The sequence below is a fragment of the Agelaius tricolor genome, unplaced genomic scaffold (genome assembly GCF_023055355.1).
Source record: "Agelaius tricolor isolate 1412-34295 unplaced genomic scaffold, bAgeTri1.0.p SCAF_8, whole genome shotgun sequence".
Lineage (NCBI taxonomy): Eukaryota > Metazoa > Chordata > Aves > Passeriformes > Icteridae > Agelaius > Agelaius tricolor.
In genome coordinates, this window is record NW_027269268.1 from 16,988,256 (window position 1) to 17,012,758 (window position 24,503).

The following is a 24,503-nucleotide window of genomic DNA, read 5'->3' on the forward strand; positions in this document are numbered from 1 at the left end:
AGGTGAATAAATTATGCCGATGAGGGCGGGGATGCGGGGCGGCGGCTCCGCGGCTGACAGCGGGGCAGTGCGGGCTGCCTGCCGCCTGCGGGCTTCCCCGCCTGGCGCGGCGCGGCTGCTGGGCGCCGGCAGGCAGGTGGAGCGGGAGCAACAAGTCCTCCGGCAGCGGGGAGGGGAGCGGGAGGCGGAGGGGGGGGCGCTTCCCGCCCCGCGCCTGAAAATCTCTCTGACAAGTGGCAAAGCGCTCGCAGAGCACGCTGCTCCCTCCGAAGGGCGGCTGGAAGCCGCGGGGGCACGCCTCGCACCCAGCCCTGCTGCCGGCTTGTGGCTCGCCGCCCCCGCCTCCCGCCGCCGCCTCTGCCGCGGGGTGGGTCGCGACCCGCTGCCGGCGGTGCGCGGTGCGGTGCGGGCTGCGGAGCGCCGCCGCTTCGCCTTCAAAGTGTGTCAGCCGGCTGCGGGCTTTGCTTCTACTTGCCGCGGTTTTTTTTTTCTTCTTCTTTTAAATAACTGTTTTGCCGTTTCGTTATTTATTTTTCCCCTACTTCGTTGCTGTTATTTTTGTTATCGTTGTTTGTAAACTAATTGCCTCCATGGGGGGCGGAGGAAAGGAAATCAAAGCTGCCGCAGCTGAAGGGTGTGCGAGCACGCTGGGGAAGAGCCGAGGAGCCGCAGGACAGGATGGCAGCGGGAAGCCCGGCCTCGGGAAGCCCGGCTGCGGCGGGGACCGCTGCCCGCGGCGGGCCGGGCCGGTCGGCTCCGCGCTGGCCGCGCTCCTCTCGGCGCTGGCCGCGGCCTCCTGCGTCTACCTGGGGGTGCGGACCAGCGACCTCCAGGCCAGGGTCGCGGCTATCGAAGGCGCCCGAGGGGGCTTCTCTGCCGCCGCCCCGCTCCCGCCGCTGCCCGGCTTTTCCTTGGAGCAGCTGAACGCGATGATGCAGGAGAAAGTGGAGCGACTTCTCGCCCAGGTGTGCGGGACGGGGGTGGCCGCTGCGTGCGGTGTGCGTGTGGGGGGCATGGGGGATGCTTGGGGCGGGGAGCGGCCGAGGCCATAGAAGGGTGCCCGGGGCGAGCTGCTCGGGTGGGAGGGTGAAGCGGGAAAGTGAGCCCGGAACCCCGGGGGGCGGCGGGGCCGGAGGGGGAGCGGGCCGGGGGCGCCCCGGGCTGCTGGAGCGGCGGGCTGGGGATCGGGGGGAGCCCTGCTGAGGCGCTTTGCTCATGGGTGACTTGCGGCCGTCCCTGCGCCTCTGCACCGCGCGTGTGGAGCCGGCGGAAAGAGCGGGGTCACTTGGGCGGCCGTGCGAGAGCCCCCAGGTGTCGGGCTTGGCGTTGTCCCTGTGGGGTGCTGAGGTCACTGAGACACCTTAGGCCGGGTCCAAGCCCAGGAGCCGCCGCTGGTTGCGCAGCCCCTGGCATAGCGGTAAATTCCAGAGTGCGGCCGCGGTCGGGAACGCTGCCTGTGGCGGGCGAGCTCCTTGCCAAGTGCCCGCCCTCACGTTGCTTCTCTCGCCCCCAGAAATCCTACGAGCACTTGGCAAAAATACGAGTAGCGAGAGAAGCGGCTCCAGAGTGCAACTGCCCACCAGGTAACAGACACAGCTCGGGAATCTCCTCTCGGAGGCTTGTAACTCTGGGCTGTTTGGTATCCCACGTTTTTGAAATACACCTAAATCAGGTCCAGGGATGCCTCTTCAATCAACAGCTGTTCCTTGGGTGCAAAAGATGTAATTGCAGTGAAACCAGAAAATGACTGGTTGTCGCTGTGGCCCTAGATTGGAATTAATGCTAATGAAAACCACTCATTAGGCTGGATGTTGCCAAACAAGAACACTTATGAAGACGTTAATGATCCACTCTAACAGCTGAAATATATTCTGTCTTAAATGGGCTAGTACTGAATCAAGGCACTGTGTACTCAACTTGAGAGGTGGAGCAAAAGCCCCCAGCAAAAATATTGAACGATTTATAACATGGATTGAAATAGGTGAAGGGTCTGTTGCAAGTTAGCAGTAATATATACATGAGCCTTTTACAGTGTTGTTTTTCTGTAGTCTTAGTGGAAAGCAGTTTCCCTAGGAAGGAATTGCAGGTTTTTCCTACTGAAGGTTCAAAACTATGTGTGTTTGTGCAGGGATATCACTTGACTTTGGAAATGGGCCCTTCTAATACTGCACAGTTGTTTGTACATTCACACTGCAATATTTCTGTGGTTTTTGTGCTCCTTTGTGGTAGTCTGATAACTGTCAGTGTTGTTTCAGCTTTATGAACTTCTTCTAAACTTATATCCAAGTTCATCTAGCATCTTAGAAGTTAAGAAAATAATGCCAATAATGTGTTTCACAAGGGAATGTAGGAGTTTGAGCATCCTCTGTGATGAGGTACACTAGATGCAGCGGATGCTTTGCATGTCCTCTCACTCTGTTTGAAAACCCATCTCCTTTACAGGTGGAATAGCGACTGTCAACAGGACTTAAGCTGATAATGCTTGCCAGCAGGATGTGTGATAGTACTGGTATATAAGGAAGGAGCTTTCCTAGTTTAGGATTCAATTTCTGCCAAACTGATCAGTCTGAAGGGACTGCTGAATCTCAGTGTTAAAGCTGCCTACAGTGGTTGGTACTCTATTTTTGTGATGATACAGCTGAGAACAGATTACTTGCTTGCTGGTATTGGAGTTGCCACAGCTATCATGGGAAGGGCAATATATGTGACCAGGACTGTTTTAAAAGAGTGCATAGAATTACTCAACTCCCAGTTAGTTTTGGTAAGGAACACTGGTTTCCTGCTGTAGTATATATGTACATATATATATTTCTCTAAGGCTAACATAAGCAAACTGATCTTATTTTTTCTGTTGCTTAACTGCAGTGAATTACAAGATGCAAGTTTGTGTGCAGAAAAGAGAGTTACTCATCATGTTTGCAGTGGTGCATTCTGTGAGCCTGAAATTATGTTTAATTTGATGCTAAGCTCTTTCCCTCTTTCTTCTTCCTTGTTTAAATCCATCTGTTATCATATTTTCACTTACTGTTTTCCTACTAAAGGTCAATATCTACTTTTCATGATTGGTGTTACATGCTGCTTTACTTGTTCACTACCACTAGAGCTCCACATTATACCAATTTTTATCTGACCTTTTTTTTCTTAAGTACGTGTTTTCAAATAGATAATGAGCAACAGAATATTTCTCACATGCATTGTAAAAATCCTTGCTACATGAGAGTCAAAGCGATTTGGGGAACTTATACAAGGGAGCAAGTTTTATAAGACCAAGAAAACTTACATGAATCATTACAAAGTAAAAAAAAAAAAAAAAGTTGCAGAGAGGAGGGATTAGAAATGTGATATGGAGCTTTTCACCTCTTGGTAGCTGTTTCAATTTGGAAGCAAGTTTTGTAGTGACTGAAACATGTTGCCATGTGGTAGCCTCATTTTGCAGTTGATGCTCTCATACTTGTTGCCAGTGGACAGGTGTCTACCTCAAAATGGAATCATCTTGGGAGCCTTGTCTGAGAGAGCAGGGGCTGAGTGGCACCACCACCTGAGGACACTGCCTTCCTAACTGCAGGCATTAGGCAGAGCAGGAGGGGATAGAGGAAATAAATTGTTGCTTCTTCATTTGGTTCCCTCTGTGAGAACTCCTTTTTGGCTGCACAGAATGGGCTTTTGTTTTAATCCTTAATGTTGCTGTTACAAACAGTTATGTTCAAAAAGGTATTTGGTTTAATAGGAAAAGTGTCATGGTACATCAGTGGTTTTTCTGTTGCCTGTTATTTGCAAAGCCAAAGAGTCCATTGCTTCTTTCTCACATGGTTCCCTTTTGCTTCTGTATTTTGCTCAACTTCTTTGTTTCTTTCTTGTGTATCTGTAATAATAGAATACATGTCTGTTAGAGATGACTTTGGAAGGCCTTCATGGTAGAGAGGTGATTTTTTAAATGTCTCTGTGCTGTTGGAGAAGGTCACCACTGAATGGCCACCAGGACAGTTTCCCTCATCCTTCTCTTCAAAGAGGAATAAAGATTATTTAAAAGTAGGTTACATTGTTCTCTGCCAAAAGAAGAGAAGGAAGCTCAATCTGCAGACAGGAGGGTGAGAATGTGGCCTCTGGTTCAGGATTAAAGTTATGCAACTGGCATAGATGTGATTAGCTTGAGATTTTCATCCCCTTTTGCCTCTCTGTGGTTGGAACCTGCACATTCAAAGTGGGTTTGAATGGCTCAGTTACCTATTGGAAGCCAGATTCACAAGTTCACAGCTTGCAGGGCAGTCTACATGTGGCTCTTTTTAATTCAGTGGTAGCCTTCAATTTCATCTAGTGTGAAGAGTGATCACATTTCTCTTTGAAAACTTTATTTTCACTAAATGTGATGTTCCTTGTTCTTTAGTTCTATTTTCTTATGAAAGAAACAAGATGTGGGGTGATGTTAGAGTTTTGGTTTTAACTCTGTGCGACTAAAACCAGATACCAAAGATTTTGTAAATATTTTAAGAATTACAATAGCAAGCATTCTTTCTCTTCTTAAAGCAGAGTAATAAAGTTTGAAAAGTAAATTTGTGCTGACATTCCTCTTAAATTACCTCAGCTCTAATAAGAGTGCCAGTGTAAATCTTGTGCTTTTAGCTGGTGCTGCAGTCACTGCTGGTAGTTGGCCTTTTGCACATAGGACTGGGAGGCAGATTGAGTGGCTGAAATAATTTTAAGCATAATAAATTAATTCTCATTTGCCAGGTGTATTTTTTATTTTAAGTTGATGTTTTTCTACTTTAAAAGATGAAGAGAAAATGTAGGTGTGTAGATATTTATTTCATACTTCTAAATCTTCCTCTAAGTGGCTGTGGGAGCATAATCAGCTCTTATGAGGAACAGTCCAGCACCATGCTGGGTACTTCTTACTAAGTGCCAAGAATTACACAGTTGTGGGAAGAGTAACACATACAGAAAGCACAGGGATACTCCTCATTCAACAGAATTTAAAGAATTTTTTTTTTTGCAGATTCTTTCAGATTTTCCTCATCCCAATGTCATTCACATGTGAATGTACCTGTAGACTTTAACAGAAATGGACATATGCTTATATGTTTTAATGATCTGATCCTTTATATATTGGAAGTGTCAAGTTCTGACACTTGCAGTTCTGTGCCATGATGTCTCATTGTGTAAGTGGTCCTCAGAGCCTGCTCTGGAGCCACATAAAATTGACAGGAGTAGGAATCAAATCTGGTAGTACAAGAAGTTCAAACTTTCTCAACAGGAAGGCTGGCAGGTGATTATATATGTCCCTTTTGACCAGGGACCAGTTTTAGGAAGCAATTACCTTTTTTTTTTTCCATCTTCTATTTTTAGGTAGACCTTTATAGTGAATTTATTCCTTAAAAGAACACGTTTCTTTAGTTCTGCATTGACAAAGTATAAGCTACATAGGAGATGTATTTGACTGTATAGCTATACAACACAGGATGTATGAATGTTCACTATAACGTGCATATAAAGTTACGGGGTCTGTAGGTTTTGAGATTTGTTTTGGGGTTTTTTTTCCTTCCCCAGAACATTAGCTGAACTTCAGTGTTGGATACTTGCCAAAGTTGACTGGAAATTTGCTTTTGTTTTTCTTCAGTTCCACAGGTAATGTTTCTTTGTTCTTTCTCTTGTATATTTCCCATCAGGAAACATACAATTTTCTTCCTCTTGTGACTTCAGGGCCTTCATGGACTCTTTCCCTTTCTGTAGCTTCAAACTCTTTCCACAGATGCTCTGGTCATTCTTTCTTAGCCAGTCATTCTTTCTTCTATTTTGTGCTGTTTTTGTGATCATGCCATCTTGGTTCTCTGTTCCAGTCCTAGAGAGCTTTATGGTTTGGCATGTGAAGTACCTCCAATTTCCCAATGCAATTATTTGCTGCCATCAGGTTTGTTTCAGTGTAGTTGCATGTGTATAAGCCTGTTCATTCAGGATGAAATGCCGTAAGCAAGGGTGGTTTTTTTGAGGGAATATAGAATACCAGTTGGTCTTTTTCTTGATTATGGTAGTTCCAGTGCAAAAACTGTGTCCTACAGCTACAGTTCTTCAGTGGATGATGAATCTGCTATATATATATTTTGATAGCAGCATGGATAGCAAAAATCAGTGTATTTTCTTAGAGTCCCAGTGCTATTTTTGTTGTCTTAAGCATCTAATCTTTGTTTTGACATGCAATGCAAGTACAATTTAGGTGCTCTTTCTTATTTCCACAAGGACTGTTCCCTGGAGCATTTCAATTAGTGAGACTGAAAGAATGGAGGAGAAAGCAATTTTCAGGATTAAAAGAATCACGAAATAGGTATCAGCAGGATATTACTCTTTTAAATTTTTTTTTTATTATGCTTACAGTGAAGCAGTCCTGGAAAGAAAGACTGAAGAGGTAAAGAAAGAAAAGAGGAGCTGACTTATGTGTTTACCAGTAGCGAGACCCAAGAGAAAATGTAGATATATATAAAAAGTATCCAAAGTGATTTTTTTCCTGTTACTGAAAATTTCAGAGTGTGCTGTCTTAACCTAGCTCCCAGCACTACTTACTTCTGCCATCTCTGTATCATCTATTTGCTGAATGCAGTGCTCAGCTCTAATTTTGTAATTTTTCTGACAGGTCTCTGAGTCTCCCTTTCATACCTTCAGTGGTTTGATATTTTTCATTTCAGTTTCTAGATCAAGATGCTTATTGATGTGCAGCAGCATGCGACCTTCTGGGTAGTCTATCTTCTTTGGATGACTGCTTAAAGAGAGTTTCCTCCCCACAAAATAGCTAAATATATATTTTATTGGCTAAGGGGTGACCTTTTAATTCCCTTCCCTCTGGGCAAGGAAGTAGGGTGTGCAGCATGATGAATGAAACACAGTGTGGCTCAGAAGGGAACTGATTGACAGCAGACTGCACCAGATTTCTCTCCTTTGTAATATTATTGATCTCAGGATCTCAGCAGTGCTGTAGCAAAGGTTGGTTTGATTGCAAAAGTGTTATTAACAAAAGGTTTTTCTATGACTTGAGTTGAATAAATTCAGACTTGTAGAGTTATGTCAAACTAGGCACATTAGTGCAGATAAACAAGCCTTCCTTCTAACTGTTCTTACAATGTATGAAGTTAATATTATATATTAATATATATAATATTAATATATATTCTTATATGTGTTATATAAAATATATATTAATATATATTATATATAACACATATAAGAATATATAATATATATTATATATATAATATTAATATATATATTCTTATATGTGTTCTTATGCTTCCTTATTTGTGGCACTGGTCCATCTCAAACTGCTGAGGTGTCAAAACACTTGAAGTACTGTGAGTGTTGTAGTGGGAGAAGTGGCTGTTAAGCCCATTTCTGGAATAACGCTTGTATAGTGTATAGCTTTAATAGTGTCTGTGGTAATTAGGTTTTGGTTTTTCTTGTTGTCTTTCTTAAATTGGGAAATATATGCATCTGTTTCCTTAAAGGGTCTCTAAAGCTTGTATAACTGAGTTCTGTTTAGCTATACCTACCCCCTGTCCTTTTCCTTAAAGGTTAGTGGGTTCTTGGAAGTGTACTTTCAGAACAGCACTGATAAACCTGCATTCCAGCACTCATCTTCCTTCTCACTCCCTTCTAAATTTACTGGCTGCAGCTTACCTGCCTGTTTGTCTATTCTTAGCACAGGAAAAAAACAGCTAAATCTGAAAACAGCATGACTGACAGAAGCTGTTTTTATAGGGCCTTTTAGGTTACCAAATAAAATCATGTAACTAATGTGTTCAAGTTAGCCACCTGGTGAAATCATCCATCACACTTTAATGCACACCGACCTTGAGTCATGTTGCTAACTGCAGCCTCTTCAGGGAAGGCTGGTCGACAAAGAGCACCTTTCCCCTTCATCATTTCAGTTGATTTCCTAAGTCAACCACAAAAAAGGAAATCTGTCTGCTTACTTAAACTACAAATAGGAAGTAAGAAGGCATAGAATAACAGGCTGAGAGAAACACTTCTCTCTCAATGCAACTAAAGCTGCAGCTAGAAGATACACACACACAGAGCAGTGAACATGATGCTGAAGGCTCGTTGTTTGGAAACTTGTGGACTCTCATGTTTTTACAGGTTAGACTTACAGTAGAACAGGGCCTGCTTAAATTTGTCTGCTTGGGACTTTTAATGAGATTAAGTTAAGCAGAACCAGCTGTTTGTAAGAGCTTAATCAAAATAAATGTCAGGACAAATTTTCAGAACAGAGTGTCCAACTTGAACGTGCAAGTTTTTTTATATCCCTTTCATGTAAATACTGGCTTTTTTTGCCCCTGTAGATTTGAGCAGCTTCAGAAGTGCTGGTCAGGTTGATACTCCAGGAGATCATCTGATGCACGCTACTGGTCTCTGAAGGAGATGTATCTAGGCCATCATTGTCAAGTGTTTCCTTCCAGGTGGTTCACAACTCAAGTGTGTAGTCATTCATGACTCAACAAGTTGTTTGATCTGCCTTAATTTTGTAAATAAGTGCTGCAGCCTCATGTAAACAGTCTCCTTAGCTAAAAATAAGTTCTGCTCTGTAAATAGGTGAACATAGAGTGCAAGGAATTGCTAGTGCATAGGTGTGCCTTAGCTAAAATAATCTAGTATTGAAATATTTCCATAGATTACCTAGTTTTTAGCAGGCAGACTACAATTTCCTTGTTTGTGAAGCAAACCACTTGTTCCATCTGTTGTGCTGATGAAGAAAACCTGATCATTGTGCTCTCCTTAGAACAGCTATCAAAATATGTTAGAAGACAGTCTTGTCTGTGATGTACCCTGTAAAGCTTACTGTGTCTGATCCTCCCCTGCTCTTTTTTTAGTGGGGTTGGAGTTGTACTAAAACTGTTTCTTGTTTATCTGTGCAGATGTATGTTTATAGAAGGAGGCATTTACATGTAGTTGTGAGTTTTGCATGCATGTTTGCATGTAACTGTTTCTTCTTGTGCTGTGAAAGCTTTGAAACAGATGATGATGGTAATGCCTTTTAACTTCTTTGAAGAATTAGGAAGTTACTACACAGCTATCTAAATTTTTTTGCTAGACAGAAATATATGTTCTTATAATTACCAAAGATAGCAAGACAGCCATTTGTAAGGCAAAGAAACAATAAATGGAATGAAGAAAGAGTGTAATAACAGAGGTGATAAAACTGGGATATTAGTTTCTATTTTAGAATCTTTGAAAATTAGTTCAGTTTTTTCAGTGACTTCTGCTTAGACATGCTCAACCAAGAAGCAATGCAAATTTTAAGTAATAATATTTTAATCTGCACTGTCTTAAAATTTGTCAGGCAGTTGACAAATATGAAGCAAGTATAGATTTTGTTTTGTAAGGTCATAGATGAAGTGCATTTAGTTCAGTTTAGGTTAGTTAGCCATTAGAATTATTTTAGTTTGGTTACGCATGAATATAATCTTGTAATTAATATATTGGGTAAGTATATTAGAAAACTTTGAATGATTTGTGTATTTTAGGTGCTTAGGAATTAAAGTTGGGGTTTCGGGAATATGACTTGCAATTTTTTTTCATAGATGTTTACCTTTGGTGATGTATTTTGGTTGGGGTTATAGAGGAGGGTGGATCACAGATTAACAGGTTCTTGGGAGGCTGTAAAGAAGACTGTACATGAAATAATGATGGACTCTTAATGAGTCTCTCTAAGTAGCTTCCCCTCCCCTTCTGTGGCTCTTCTACAAGCTCAGCTGAGGAAGTATTGAGGAGAAGGATGTCAAATGATCTTTCTCTTTGAACCCTGGTCCTCCTTTTAATGCAGTACACAGGACTGTATACCAGTGCATATATTTAGCAGTATGATGGTTTTGGTAGTTTGTCACGCTCTGTCCTATCTTGGACACACAGCGGGCTGCCTGCTAAGTCACGGTGCCACAGTGTACAGCACAGCTCGCCTCAGCAAGGAAAACCTGCATAAAACCAGGTGGTTGATCCACTGCTTTCTGCTGGCTGAAGTAACAGACTCGTGCCAGGTACGGCTTCAGTCTCTCGGTACCTGGGATGTGCTTCCCTGATCAGCAAAGATTTGTGAGAGCCGAGTGTTTTCCTTGTCTCCTTTTCTTTGTGTTTTTGTTTTGTTCTTAAACAAGAAGTTCATGAACTTGGCCCTCTCTACCCTTTTAAATAGTTTTAGTACTCTTAGGAGTAAAAGCTGTAAAGTAAAAGCTGTAAATATAATGGAAGAAAGACTGCAGAAAATAAGACTTAAAACTTTGTTATTCTACTATTTGCAGTTTATGCAAGAATAAGAATACCCCCCCCCATTTATTTTCCTCCCATTGGAGTATTTTTAATATTCCTTCTCCGAATATAAAAGCACAGAAAAAAATCATACAACAAGTATATGTTAAAGATTTAGGTTATGAATTAGGTTTCTTAGATGAGTGTAGTCTCTTTCTCAGCACACTGTGCTTAAGATTGTGCTGGAAAACTGCTATTTAAAAAATCTTTATAAAATTGGGTGTGGGGAGAAGTGAGGCCTGTGTTTGAGGAACACAGAAGAAATTTTGAAAGCAGGAAATTATATTGAAAATTGGAGACCAAAATACCTTATCAGAGGTGTGGCTGCCATTGCAGCGGTGACAGATTTGTGTATCTGAAAGCAGAACAGCGTCCTGTAACTTGGAGGACACTAACTGAACACTCTAAAAAGATATTTATGGTTAAGGTCATAGCGGGCTACAAAGGTCCTGCTTGTGCTGGTAGTACTAGTTTTGTTGCTAGGAAATCATGTGGGGTTTCTTATGTATTGGTGCCTCAGCTGGATGATGGTAGGGTCCTTGCAGAGGACTGCAGTGCTGAGAGTCAAAGTGTATGCCTCTTAAGTTGAGGAGGTATTTCCTTCAGCTGGAACCTCCAATAATCTCTTAAGAATATGAGAACCAGCTGCTTGAAGGCACTTCTCCTCTTCCTCCCCACCCTGTGCCCTTAGTCTCTGAGTAAGCTCCTGTTCAGATTCCCTTGATCTTAGAGGAAGCCTTGATACCTGAGCATAGGGGTATGGCCACAAGGGATTAAAAGGATAAACTCCATAGCCTGTGTATTAATATTTTCTTCTCCAGTCACAGAGCTTACATCCAGATGGTGCCCACTGGCATTGCTGTGACAAATACTGTTCAGTGTTGGCTGGAGAGTCTCTGTACTGTCAGCTCTTCTGGTGCTTTTTATCTAATGCTCCTTCAGTGTTTTCAGTGCCACTGCTGATCTGCAGGTTACTGCCAATTGAGGGGAGACACGTGTTGAGAGCTATCACTTCAGCTTGACATAGAGGTGATTAATGTACTATTTCTTTAATTCCCTTCACCTTTCAGACAGGATAGCCTTCTCAGTAAAAATACTTTCTGGGTACTAATTTGGTCCTTGTAGCAGGAAATGTGCTGTGTGCACACAGACTCAAGTGTAGACCGAAGTGGGGTCATTGTTAAGGTGATCTTTATGGCAGTGGTGAGCTTGAACTCAGGTTTTATTTGTTCTCTGTCCTGGTGGATGCTTGGTAGTTGTTTGTGTCAGCTAATAATAAGCTGCTCAGGAAATGACTTTAGTTGGCAGTGTTAAAAATGGCTGCTCAGGAAATGGCTTTAGTTGGCACTTAAAAATGCAGTGTTATCACAGAAATGGATCATGGCGTGTGCTGTAGCTATCTATGTGTGTTTATGAAGACATTTCTGTTCAGTGAGGATCATCTTGAATATGTTTCCCAAGTGGTTCCTAGGAGTAGACACACTGAATACTGATGAATCAGAGAGAGTGAAAAATGCAGTGGTATGGCATCAGTTTCAAAGGAACCGGTGCTTGGACAGGCATTGTCAATACTTACTTAGAGTTGGTGTCTTTGTAATGATGACAGCCATGTTTGTTGAAGGCTGGAAAGGTTTCTCTGTGTGAAGATGAAGTGTTTTTCCAATGCAGCAAGGATGTAAGTGCACTGTATTTCTTTAATGTAGGGAGACTAATCTTAAGGGAGATTAATATTTAAGTCTGACCGTTGTCGATTTCACTTTAGGACAGGTCTGTGTAATTCCTTAGTTTGAATTCTATACTGAGCCATATCCTAATGTGTGGTAGAAAGACTTTTTTATCACATTCAATTAAGAGGCTGCACATAAGCCATTACAGTGGCCAATTAAAAGAAGTGTGAGCCTTGAAAACTGAACCACCAACAATAACAGAAATAGAGCAAGACTGAAATCCTCACCTTTTTTATCTCTTAAAATTGGTTTGCTGCTACAAGGTGGTATTTTTATGTATTTCAAGCAATTAAAGTCCACTTTAGGATAAAAAGGAGAAATTAATCTGTTTTCAATGTGTAGTGTAAGAACTGAAACATTCTGGAAAAAAGCTCTCACACAACAAGTTTAAAGCAATGCACCTTAGAGGAAATAGTGTGCTTAGTGAATTAGAGCAGGGAAAACGAAGTAGTTGTTCTGTATTATGACTATATTCCTGTACAGGACTGTTAGGGTGGGATAGAAGTCTTCATATTTGAGAGTTCTTGCATCTGTAAAGTATGATGGATGTAAATACAATAACAAAAGTGTGCAAATGACATAGTATTCATAATTTTGAATAAAGTTACTGTCTACAGGAGTAGAGGTTTGGTTCCAATACATTGCTTGCCTCTGCTTTCTGATTTTTGTAACCAGCTACTCTGCTCCATTTTGATCCATATGACAGGACATAATCTGGAGTCATCAAATGAACATAGTTGTAAAAACAAACTTGTGACTATAGAAACCTTCTAGGGACTTTCTTAGAGAATGTCTACCTGTTCAATTAAAGAGAATCTGCAGGGATGGGTTAGTTTGAAATAAAAACAATGTCAGCTCAAATCACCTATATATAGAAGTAACTGCTTCTGCTACCACAATTTCTGATATCCAAACAGCATTTTACTTTTATCTGAAGGTTGGTGAAAAGAGGCTTTTAACTAATACTCTGACAGTAATCAGACCTGATATGGACATGTACATTGCTTCAGGCACATTAATAATCCCAAAGATTTTAACTGTAATCATTAATTACTCTGGAATCTGAGAGCAAAGTGTGGCCTCAGTGTTGTTTTTTGGTTGGGTTTTTTTTTTTTTTGGGTGTTATTTTTTTGTTTGGTTTGTTTGTTTGTGTTTTTGTTTTGTTTTTGTTTTTTAATTTTTTTTTTTTTGCCTTTGGTTTTTTGGGAATGCCTGTTTATGTATGCAGCCATTGCCATCGACTTTAGCTTTGATATATAGTTATTTTCCATGATACAAATAGTATTTTTTATTCATTTGCCATTCAGTTTATTGTTTAGTCTTTTCAGTCTCTGAGCAAGAACATTATGTCTGTATCTATTTCTAGGAATACTGAACTAGTTTTGTAATACTGTAAGAATTCTGGCTGCACTTGGAGACAATCTGAATAGCAAAATTTATTAAACTTAGTTATTTGCATGGAGAAATTACATATTCTTGCATCTTAATTCATAGTTCACAGACCAAGGAGTGTTGTTCTGAAGATTGTTTATTGCTTGAAGTGATTAGATAAAACCACTAAAAATTGTACAGAAGTGTTCAGAATTTCAGTTCTGAGGGATAGGAAAGAAAGACCACTATATACAGCTGGACCTTCATTTTAGTTTCTTTACCAACATGACTGAAGTCTGCATATGCATATGTGTTTCTACTCAAATAGATTTTCATACTTGGGTGAGGGGTGGTTCAAGGCAGTCTGTTCTTTTAACTCAGTGAGCTAGATCTCCCATTCTCCACTTTACTGATGCTATGCTTGAAAAATCATTATTTGCTTAACGCAAATGTTCCCTTTTTTTTAAGCTGAACAATCTAAGTGGCACCAGCATCTCCTTATAAAGCTTACCCTTGAGACTTCTCACTATTCTGTCCTCTGGACACTCAGATAGTCTGATGTCCTGTTGAGGTGCCCCAGGCTGCAGACATCCCTGTGGTGAGGCCACAGCAGTGCAGTGTTGAGTGAGGCAGTTGGTAGTGAGGTACCTGGTTTGTTTATAGAGATAATGAAGAAGAATTAAGAACCGACACAATCAAAAGAGAAGAAATAGTAAAAAAATCATCTAATGTTTTTTCTGTGTAATTTTTCTCTGTAGCATCTGGGAGGGGTTAACTTAGGGTGCGTTTTGGTGTTCTAGAGGTCATCTCGGTCTCATCCCAGGTCACCGCTCACTCAGTCTGAGCAGTGGATAACAGCTGGGTATGTTGGAGTGTAATCTGCTAAAAGGGCTCCTCAAAACTGAGCAAATGCAAGTTCTGTCAAGAAGGAATAAAAAGGGACATATCTGTGGGGTGTCTTGTCCAAATCACATCTAAGATGTGTACTTCTCTATGATGTCCAGATGTAGTGGCTTAAGGGACAGATCACCTGGGGACTTAAACAGTGGCATGAGATGGGTAAATGTCCTTTATTTATGGGTTACTCCTAGATGATGCATCTAGTCATGGCATATTGTCAGCTTCTGGGAAGTGGTGAGCAGGCAGAGGGCATAGCCTGGATGTTGCCCTGAGAGAGGGTGCTGACAGGCTGTGTGGTGCTGACAAGGGATTTGCAGGAAGATGAAGGCTGGTGGGAACTAGCAGTAAGGTATTCTCTAAGCAAGGCACTGCTTGTAACTCCAATTCTGCATCACTCTCTTATGGTCTGGCAGCAGGACTACAGGGGCAGGAGCATGGAAATAGTGCATGTGCTGGTTTCCTCTGTGGTGAGAGCAGTGTTCCCTGAAACCCATAGGAACTATCACACTCTGTGTTACCTCTGTTGAAACATGTTAGGTTGTCAAGACCTATGCTCTGTAGTAGAAGTTAATGTTGAGGTCCTAAAGGTTCACAGATGGACTTGAATAATTTCAAAAGCTGTTAATCACCCCTCCTTGCTTGATCATGTCACTGTGAGTGCTTTCTCTCTTTAATTTCCTGCTTGGTGTAGAGCAGGAAGGACAGCAACAAGGGCTTGAGCTCTGATGCCTCCTATGGATTGCTCTTTAGCTAGAAGCAAAATTTAATTATAGTCCCAGTTTTTTCTTTCCCAGACATGTAGTTTGTGTTTGTCTTAGTAACCTGGTGGCCAGATATTGACATGAGTAATTTTCCTAAAAATGCTGCGAAGTACAACTAATTACTGATGTACTGACCAGCAGCAGGCAGTTCATGTTAATTTGCATTCATTAAATATGCTTCATCTTCTGTGTTTGTCTTGTAAAATGTGGGACTTGACAGAAACAGAGGGGTGGGTATGATATTATTATGTTGCTATTAATCATGCTTGGACATGAACTGTAATTGTTTAACTTGGGCAGTTATCAATAATAGCACTTGGACAGGGACTAATGCAGCCAAAATTTTTCTGACCCTTTCTGAAAATTCCTGCAGGTTCTAAAGAACCTTTACCTTTCAAGAGAAGACAGCTGTCCCCTCAAATAGGCATCTCCAGCAATATGGTTTAAGGGCCATTGAAGGCAGGAAAAGAGAGATTCCTTGGGCATCTGGAAAAGATGGCACAGAGGGGATACAGCTCTGTATTGCACTGTGTTCAGACACACTAATCTTTTTGTTAGTTTGTGGTTTGTCAGCTCAGTCTAAACCCTATGAAACTGCTGAGTAAAAAGTAGAACTTTTACTTTTAGAACTTTTACTTTTAGAACTTTTACTTTTTAGAACTTTTACCTAGAACTTTTTTAGGCTCAAGTAGAACTTTGGTGACAGGGAGCCATTGGTTTGAAGTTTACAAGGAATCTGTCATGACCTGTGAGGAGAGGTTCATGGGGGCGCTTTTATGAATGATGAATTTTCAAAATATTTCCAGCCTTAGCTGTATCGGTCTCCCTTTCTCTCAATGTGTACTACAAAACAGTCACAATTTAGGATTTGGAAAGATTAGGCCAAATTAAAATTTAGTGCCAAGTTTCTTTTTCCTTTTGTCTTGTGTCAGGGGAGCTATAACAAATAGCAGCTACCAACTGTAAAGACCCAGATATTGCACCCAGCAAAGCTACAAGGGCTGTAGCAAAGCTGCAGGTTTTCTCCACCCATTGAGGTCGTGCAGATTGTACCAGAGCAGCAGCAGCGCTTGCGTGCACACTGAGTGGGGTGGCAGGGCTGCTTCATGATGGGAGCATACGCTTTCCATAGGCACTAGGAAGGGGGCATTTACGTGTTGCTACTTTGCTTTCAGCTGCTTTGCTGAGAGAATGACTGCTCTTTTGTGAAGTGAAATAGGGTTCTTGATGAAACAATGATTTCATGAAGAATGATGTTGTATGAATATATACCTTCTAAATAACTGGCCCCCATTTTCTTTCTGAAACGCAACCAGAAGGAAAACTAGAACCAGTAGTCCCAGATTCCAGATCTTTGTCTTTTGGTAAAATACAATTTTTAAAAAAATTCTGCTGTCAAATGATTGAACGGAATAAAATGGAATATTTTTTTTTCCACAGAGAAAGTTATTTACATACTCTTTGATTAGCACAGAAGGGATATAAATTCATTTTCCTAAACATGCTGCAAAATACAACTACTAATGGACTGACCAGCAGCAGGCAGCTCATATTTATTTGCATTCATTATATATGCTGCATTTTACCTTTCAATTATTTTTCAGTTGTGTACAAAATATGACCTTATGACATTGGTCTTTCCAGAGTCTAAAAATGCTTCTTGACTAACTGTAGGGAGACAGAATTGATTACTTATTCTACTGTCAGTTGAGAGCAGTTTCAAAACAATGAGATGGGAGTCAGTAGTATTTATGCCAACAGGACATACAAGGTAGTATGAATTTTTTCTTTAGCACAAGTGGAACATCTGTTATGGGGGTCAATGACAATATTTTTTACTAATAACGCATTAATATCACTTCTTATTTTCCCATTTAATATGTGCATCAGGAGTAAGTGTAAATAAAAATCTTACTGGTTTATTTGGTTTTCAACAGCTGAACACATTTAATAAAATTAATATTAAAAAAGTCGTCCCAAGGGATTAACTATATACTTGAAAGTGTTTATAGATAAAATCTCTTTCTAACCTGTATTCCTATTTTCTGTATTTTTTCATTGATTATTTTTAAAAAACTTGGAATTTGGGTAAGGGTATATGATTGTATATTATGGATAAACCAATTGTTTTTCTTAAAAAAATATCACTGAACAGACTATCAGTGGTAATTTTTTAAACAGAAGAAGAACTAGGAAAATTCTTATCTTTGGAAGTTACAGAACTCATAAAAACTTTGGACCCTGAAAAATCTTAGAACCTTACTTGCCAAGTGAGGTGATTGAAAACCACAGAAAATTTGTCTGTGAGCAAATACCTCTCCTGACATGAAACTTTAAGAAAAGCTTAAACAACCCAAAACCAAAAAAGCCTCCATTTTTACTAGAAAGCTTTTCATTAAAAATTTGATAAATGGCTGAGTGAAACAGGAGATTTGCTATAGGCAAAAAAGCATCCCCCAGTGCTGTACAGCATTCCTAGATGCTTGTGGTCTTACAGGATATCAAGGGAGTGGAGGCATGGGGTGCTCAGAGTTTTATTACTGTTTTCTTCTAGCCTTTTTACAGGAGCTGTTGACCTTCTTACCCAAGTGTGTCCTCTTATGTTGCAAGGAAAACCAGTTCCTTGCAGCTAATTTTGTGAAATTTTATCTTATTTATGGAATCAAAAGTGATTTTTCTCTGGAGGCTTGATCTCTTATTCCTTGATTTGGTAGAAATATTTTAATTTTATTGAATGAGAACTCGATAAAGTTTCAGTACTTCATATGGTGAAGTAATTTACAGGGTTCTTGGAATATACTGCGGTCTTTGAAAAGTACTGGCCTTTATTTATTGGTGTCTTTTGCTTTTTGTTGTTGGGCTGATGAATCCAGCGTTAAGGCATTGCAGATTTAGTGGTTGGTGATGGAGTACTACACATACTGAAATACTTAATTTTCAAGGGTTACAAATCTGCTTTGCACAGTGTACAAGTTCAGGGTTGTTACTGGGTTGGATTTACAGTACACTGCACTCACTCTAAACCCTTTCTACTACTACTGCATTTAACAAATAGCTCTGTGCCTTGTTCTTCCTGATAGACCTGTGGTACTGCGGGTTCCATGGCACTACTTAATTGACTGATCTTAATTTTGAATTAGAAAGTGTGTTTGCTTAAGGCAATGTAGTTAAGATATATGGGAAAAAGGCGACTTTGAGAAAGTGAATTCTCTGTCTTCCATACATGTGTTTTGTTTGCAGGTGAGAGAGGTTCTTTTCCCTCTACTTGGCAGTGTTGCAGCTCATGCTAACAAGTGGAAAACAAATCTGTATTCAATGTAGTTCCCTTCTCCCTGTCTCCCACCAGGAATCACTTTCAGTAATAACACTTCTGAGGTAGTTCTGATGAACCAGGAGGCGGAACAAGCCATTTGCACTTCTGCTGTTTATTTGGTTTCTAGGGGGATTCTTCTTTGCATGTAGAGATGGCTGTTGAGATGTAAGGATATGTAGACAGGAGAGAAAGCCTTGGTTAATAAAGTGAGACATTTCTAAGTTACTTTCTTGTTTTCCATTAAAATAATGACTGGGCTGCAGTTTCTAAGATGAAGGTGCAAGTTCCCCAAAGAGATGCGTATTGCTGTTGGCTGGATGTGTTAATAGGGTAGGTATTACATATATATGAGGTGTTAGATGCTTAGCTACTTACTTGCCTGTGCAGCCATACAAATATACTGGCACACTCCTGTCCATGCATATATCATATATGCTTATAGCCCTTTTTTTTCCATTTTGGGTTCAAGAATTTAGATTAGCACTTAAATCTCCAGTTGTTGCATGCAAATTTCTGGGGTTTATAGTCAACCCCAAGGTAAGCATAAGTTAAGTGTTCTCCTATTCTGAGAAATGACAGACAGCATGCATGTATATTAAGACAGGCTATCTGTGTGAAATGGTTCTTTCTCTCAGTGATGTATCATTTGTAGAATTTTGTCCCATTCTGGGAAGCATTTAAATGCAAACATGGCTCCAATGAAGACAGTCCAAGCACAGCTACGCCAGCCATCAGAAGAAAGCTTGTAGGTAGAAAGGGACCTTCTGGAGTGGTTTAGATTAGAATGGATACAAGTGTACGAGTGTGGGGAGGAGTAAGGTTTCAAACACTTAAAAAGGAACTAAAAAAAAAAAAAAAAAAAAGGGGGAAGCTAAGTGGTGTGCTTATTTCTTGTTCCCTCTGCTGAAGGCGGTTCCACTGTAAGCACTGGAACTGATTTTATTTGATGGATATAGCATCTCTATCACAAGATGTCTTCAAGACTTGTAAAGATCTGTCAGGAGTGGTGTCAGTAACTTTTGCCCTTACTTTATGGTGACAGTCTAGTTGATCTTTGGAAACTACTTCCAGTTTCGCTTCTCAGTTTTTCAGCTCTAGAGCACTCTGTAATTTAACTATGGTTTCATTGTTTCTGGTAGATAACATTGCTTCACTGGTTCTTTTTCATAGATGCTGATTTTTAGATCCCCAGGATTTTTTCACTACCATCTTTGCACTTGAATTCAGTTTAAAAGACAGGCTGCCTGTTGATGTAGATGATATAACAAATATATATTCCCCCCCACCCCCATTCAGAAAGGAGAGAGAAAACTCAAAAGCCAGAGCCAAGTACGGCTTGTCTGTGAGAGGAAGGTTCCAAGGAGGCAAGAGATTGGCAACACTTTCATTTCCAGTTCTCTCTTGTTCCATAGAATGGTAATATTGAAACATTTCAGTCAGATGATTTTATTTCAAGAAATTCACAGCCTTTAAAGTTGAGGGGTAATTTTCTAAATCACCAAGATAAAAAAAAACTCTGCTGCTAACTCAGTTTGGGGGAGAGAGGAGTGCTTTTCGAGCATATATTTGTTTCAGTAGCATTGAAATTAAAGTTTTATATACCTGCTTGCCAGTGTTGGGTTTCTTTCTATTTGGCCTGTATGTGGGATTTTTTGGGTAAGAATTTTTACTTTGGTTTCAGTGGAGCTATGTGGCTCTTCAGTGATATTTTTACATGTAAGTCGAGCAAGTAAGTACTTGGTTGGTGGACAGTCGAGTTAGAAAAACAAGCATGCCACAGGAGATAGGACAGCAAGTTAATTTTCATCGTGTTTCCTCTACTGTGCTCTTGCTGACTCAATATGCCACAGTGGTGTTTAGAGCAGTTGCATAAAGTTTTGGGGATTTTTTGTTTTTGTTTTTGTTTTTTGTGAGATGCATGTTGAAATCGTGGTCACTGATACAGCAGATGAAGTTCGGCTTCTAAAATAACCTGTGAAGTATATTAATGAGAGTTAGGATGGAAAATACCTCTCTAAACTCTCTCTAAACTCTCAGTACTTCTGAAAACATTAGGGGAGCACTTGGGTGAGCCATCCTTTTTACATATATATAGAACCTGGAATGGTTGTGCTTCCTGTATTCCTTTAGTCTTCTTTCCACACAAACCTTCACCTGTTTCCTTCTTCACAAATTATTTTACTTCAGTGGGAAGTTTCCTGCAAGATTTAACAGGCTCTGAGTCTGATGTGTTTTTCCTCATTTCCCCCCATGTCTTCCTTACACCTTTAAAAAGTTGGCATGGCTAGCAAGCTACCAGAGTGGTGGATGAATGCTCCTTAGGTTCAGCAAAACCAAGGGCCTCACAGCAAGGGGAGCCTCTATTTAGTTTGAGTCACAGTTTGATCAAACTTGGTGCTTTCAGTGCTTTTTAAGAAAAAAAGCTTGCAGTCAAAAACATGGTACTGTTGGCACCATTTCTGTATATATGAGGTGGCAGCAGTGATTAAACAAACATGACTTTAAAGCGTGGCTGGATTCTGAAAACCTACTTGTAAATTAACGCCTTCACTGACTGTTTGCTCCGTATGTGCACAAAGACATGAAGTATAATAGACAGAAGAGACAAAAACGCGATTATTCCTGGTCCTGTCAGCAGTAGAGTAAACTGGCTACTATTTCTCCCTTAGCCTCATCAGAATTGTTGACTTACAAGGCTAATGATTCTTACCCGTGCTAACCCTCATGAACTCGTGTAGCAGAAGGCTCTGCTAATTAAAGGACTGATATGTTTGGACTTACACAAGCTTTGTGACAGCAGTGTGCATGGAAATGAGAATGATCTTCTCTGGTGTTGTGGATTTTCATTTCAAATAGGCTATAGACTATTTTTTTACTTCTTAATAACATCTGTACATTTACTGCCATATCTTTTAGACAGTAGCAGATCTGCAGAAAGACAGAGAGTGGATACAAATATGTTTATGTGTAAATCAGAAACATGAAATGGAAAACATCCCTGTTGGCTGTATACACACAGTAAATTTTCCACAAAACAAACTTGCAACCTCCAATAATTTTATTTTTGGAGCGAGGTAGAGGTGATTTCTTTTGGGGCAGGCACTTACATTTTAGCATCTAAACTAGTATCTAAAATCATGTTTTAAAAAACTTTCACCTGAAATAAGCAGTTTAGAGGTGGTTGCTGACTGCTAAAACTTATTTTTCAATCAGCCAGCACACAGGAGAAATTGTACTTATATTGCTGCTGCAAATTCTAGGGATCAGGATATCTACTATGTGCATATATGAAATACAGCATCAAGACCAGTGTCTTAACAGTTGTTTTGTTTCAGACCTGGGAAATATGTTTAGGGATTTCATTAAAAATCTGGAATTTTAAAGCTAGATGCCAGTGTGTAAACTGGCCTTTCTAGTTTGAGAGACTGGTAAGAATGATAGCAATTCTTGCTGAAGTTTGATTCTTTGCTGTTGCTAATGATTATGCCATTGTTATTTATGCCTGTTTTAAAGATGAAAAGAGATGAAGCTTCGAGGCAGCTTCTGGGACTCCATCCTCAGTGGAGTAAATCCAAGACTGGGGGCGGGTCCATGCAGGACCCTGCTGTTCCTCTCACGAGTTTCTCTCTCAATTGGTTTGCTTTTCAAAGGAGACAACTGTATATATTACACTAATTAATATATTTTAACAAGAGGAACAGTATTCCCACTAGTTCCTCTGAATTAAAGCCCTTCATGGTAACCTTGGACAAAAGAAGTGCTGTAGATGTTTTTATTACAAGTGATTTTGTACAGATTTTGTGTGATTCTCTTTACCTCCCTTTCTCTTAAAAGTGAGATTAACATTTCTGCAAGAGAAGGCCTCCATTTGGCCTCATTAAGTTTGCTTTTTGCCCTTGGTAGCCCTGTGGTGATGGGAAACTTGTCTGTAGTCTTTGGGGGATTTGTTAGTGTGAAGGGGGAAAGAGGAAATGCCTTTGTGATCTAGATTCATTCAAATGGGAGGGTCTTCTATGAAAGTGCAAAGGCGCATAAAAATTGCTTGAATGTGTCAGTTAGGGGGCTGATTTTTGTAACCAGTGGATTATAGCCTACGTTAAGATTTAAGCAATTTAACTTCTTAAACACATTCTATGAAGGCATATCTTAGAGCAGCACTTGTTATTTTATATGGTCTTAGACATGTGAGTCTAAAATAAGAAAATTCTTAATTATGTTTTGAAAAAGTAATTATTTTCATTAAATTGCTTTGAGAGAGTTTTGTAAGTGTCAGCAGTTTTCGTGTGGTTTCAGTGTTGGTTTTGTTTTTCTTTTAATATAGAGAGCAGAATGTTGATGATATTTAATGAATTCTAAAGAATTCAGCAGTTGCTTATCACTGAAAAGCGAAACAGCTTCTCACATCATAGCTGTGCACTGCATAGGAAACTTCCATATATCATCAGTAAATTTTTGGGTTTAGGAGAGCTTGGTGGGTGTCTCTAAACCATCTCCTAATCCCAGTGAGTATAATTGGCACCAAGCTGCTGCTCAGAGAAGTTTTGAAGGTACAGTCCTAACTGCTTGGAAAGGTAGGAATGCCTTAGTAGAGAGGTGGTGTATTTCCAAACACAATACTGAATTCTGTTACCATTTCAAATTCAGTTGAGGTTGCTAGGCAGTTCTTAGGTGCTATTTCCTATGTAGGAGAGACCACAACAGTGATTCATAAATGATACATTGCTATAGTCCAATGTAAAGTGTATTTATTCCTTTGAGTAGTATCACAGTGCTTAGGAACCCTGCTAAAGATCAAGATTTTGCTGCCCCGAGTATTGCACAAAGAAAATGGAAAGGTGGGTGAAAGGAAAGGCAGTTTCTGTTCCTGACAGTTTACAGTCTGTGTGAAGAGAAAAAAGTTATGTTCAGTGCAAGCTCGTAGGGACATCAAGAAAGATAATGAGGAAGCTTTGCTGTTCTTTGTAAATGTCCTACAAAATGGCAAGGACAGGATGAAGGAAGCTCTTTTAAGAGGTACTGTTTTGAAAACTAGAAATAGTAAAAGCAGGCAGACACTGCTGTTTGCTGTTTTGGCATCAAGACTGATGTTTTGGAGATGAGATTATTTGGAATGTAGAACTTCATTGGTAAGCATTGATCTGTTAGAGAAAGGAGCCCCAACAGAGATATGGAAAGACAGGACACTTAGGGATAGAATTCCATACAGGTCCTCACATCTGCCTTGAATCCAAGATGATGTCCAGCCTATGTTCCTGAGTCACCAAGAATTTATACACTGCTTATGGATTGAGAGACATAGAGAGAAGTCTTGTGAGAGAAGGATCATTCTCCTGTGAGAGAATGTCACAGCATTATCTGCCTATTTATATTCTGAGTTGAGAAATAAGAGATATCTAGGCATATGCTGCATATTATCCCTGGACACTGGTATGACTTCACTATGGAATTCTCCATCTTAGTCATACTATTGAACTGGAAAAGTTGGAGACAACTTAGAGAATATTCATGGGCTAGAAATAGTAAGAACTGAAGAAAGGAAACAGAGGCTTCCTCAGCTAGCATGATTTAAGGTGATAAAAATCTTTGAGCATCCTTTGAAGTGAACCTTGTTCTTGGAAATTGTCTGTCTGTAATAGATGGGTGCTTTACCCAATTTCGTGGGTTTGGTTTTACAAGCTCTTGTGTTTTCCTATAGGTATTTTAACTGGTTTTGATAAAATTACTACTTTCTGTATAGTTTCTCATTCTTCTGAAATGTTGCTTGGCCAAGCATTCTAATGAAAGTAGGAGAACTGAAATTTTAAGTACCAAGAGAAGGTTGGATTTCTGAAGCTGTTTTGTAGCCTGCTTCTCACTGACTTAATTGAAAAGGGCAGTAGGTACTGAAATCAAAGGCAGAAATCAACGTAAGTGCAAGTCCCTGCTATGATTATATGTGTCAAACATTTGCCTTATGAATACACACACTTCAAAAGTTTGTAAATCCGGGGCCAATATGTAAGAGACAATTATCTATTTTTTTCGCCAAATACATGAAAAACACACTCACAGTTACCCTTAACAGTCTCATGCATGGCTGAAAATTGCTGTTCCATTGGCAATGATACTTTGCCTGTAGCACAGCCCAGTCGTACCAGACTTAATGAC

General features: G+C 40.2%; 1 protein-coding gene across 1 annotated transcript in view; it reads left to right on the forward strand.

Annotated features, from left to right (window-relative positions):
- The first annotated feature begins 351 nt into the window (after positions 1 to 351).
- COL25A1 (collagen type XXV alpha 1 chain) overlaps positions 352 to 24,503 on the forward strand; it is a 298,121-nt gene continuing 273,969 nt past the window's right edge. Inside the window, exons 1-2 of the mRNA XM_071431776.1 lie at positions 352 to 965; positions 1,514 to 1,583. Of these exons, the coding sequence (XP_071287877.1) occupies positions 591 to 965; positions 1,514 to 1,583 (445 nt within the window). The 5' untranslated portion in view covers positions 352 to 590. The remainder of the gene's footprint in view (positions 966 to 1,513; positions 1,584 to 24,503) is intronic.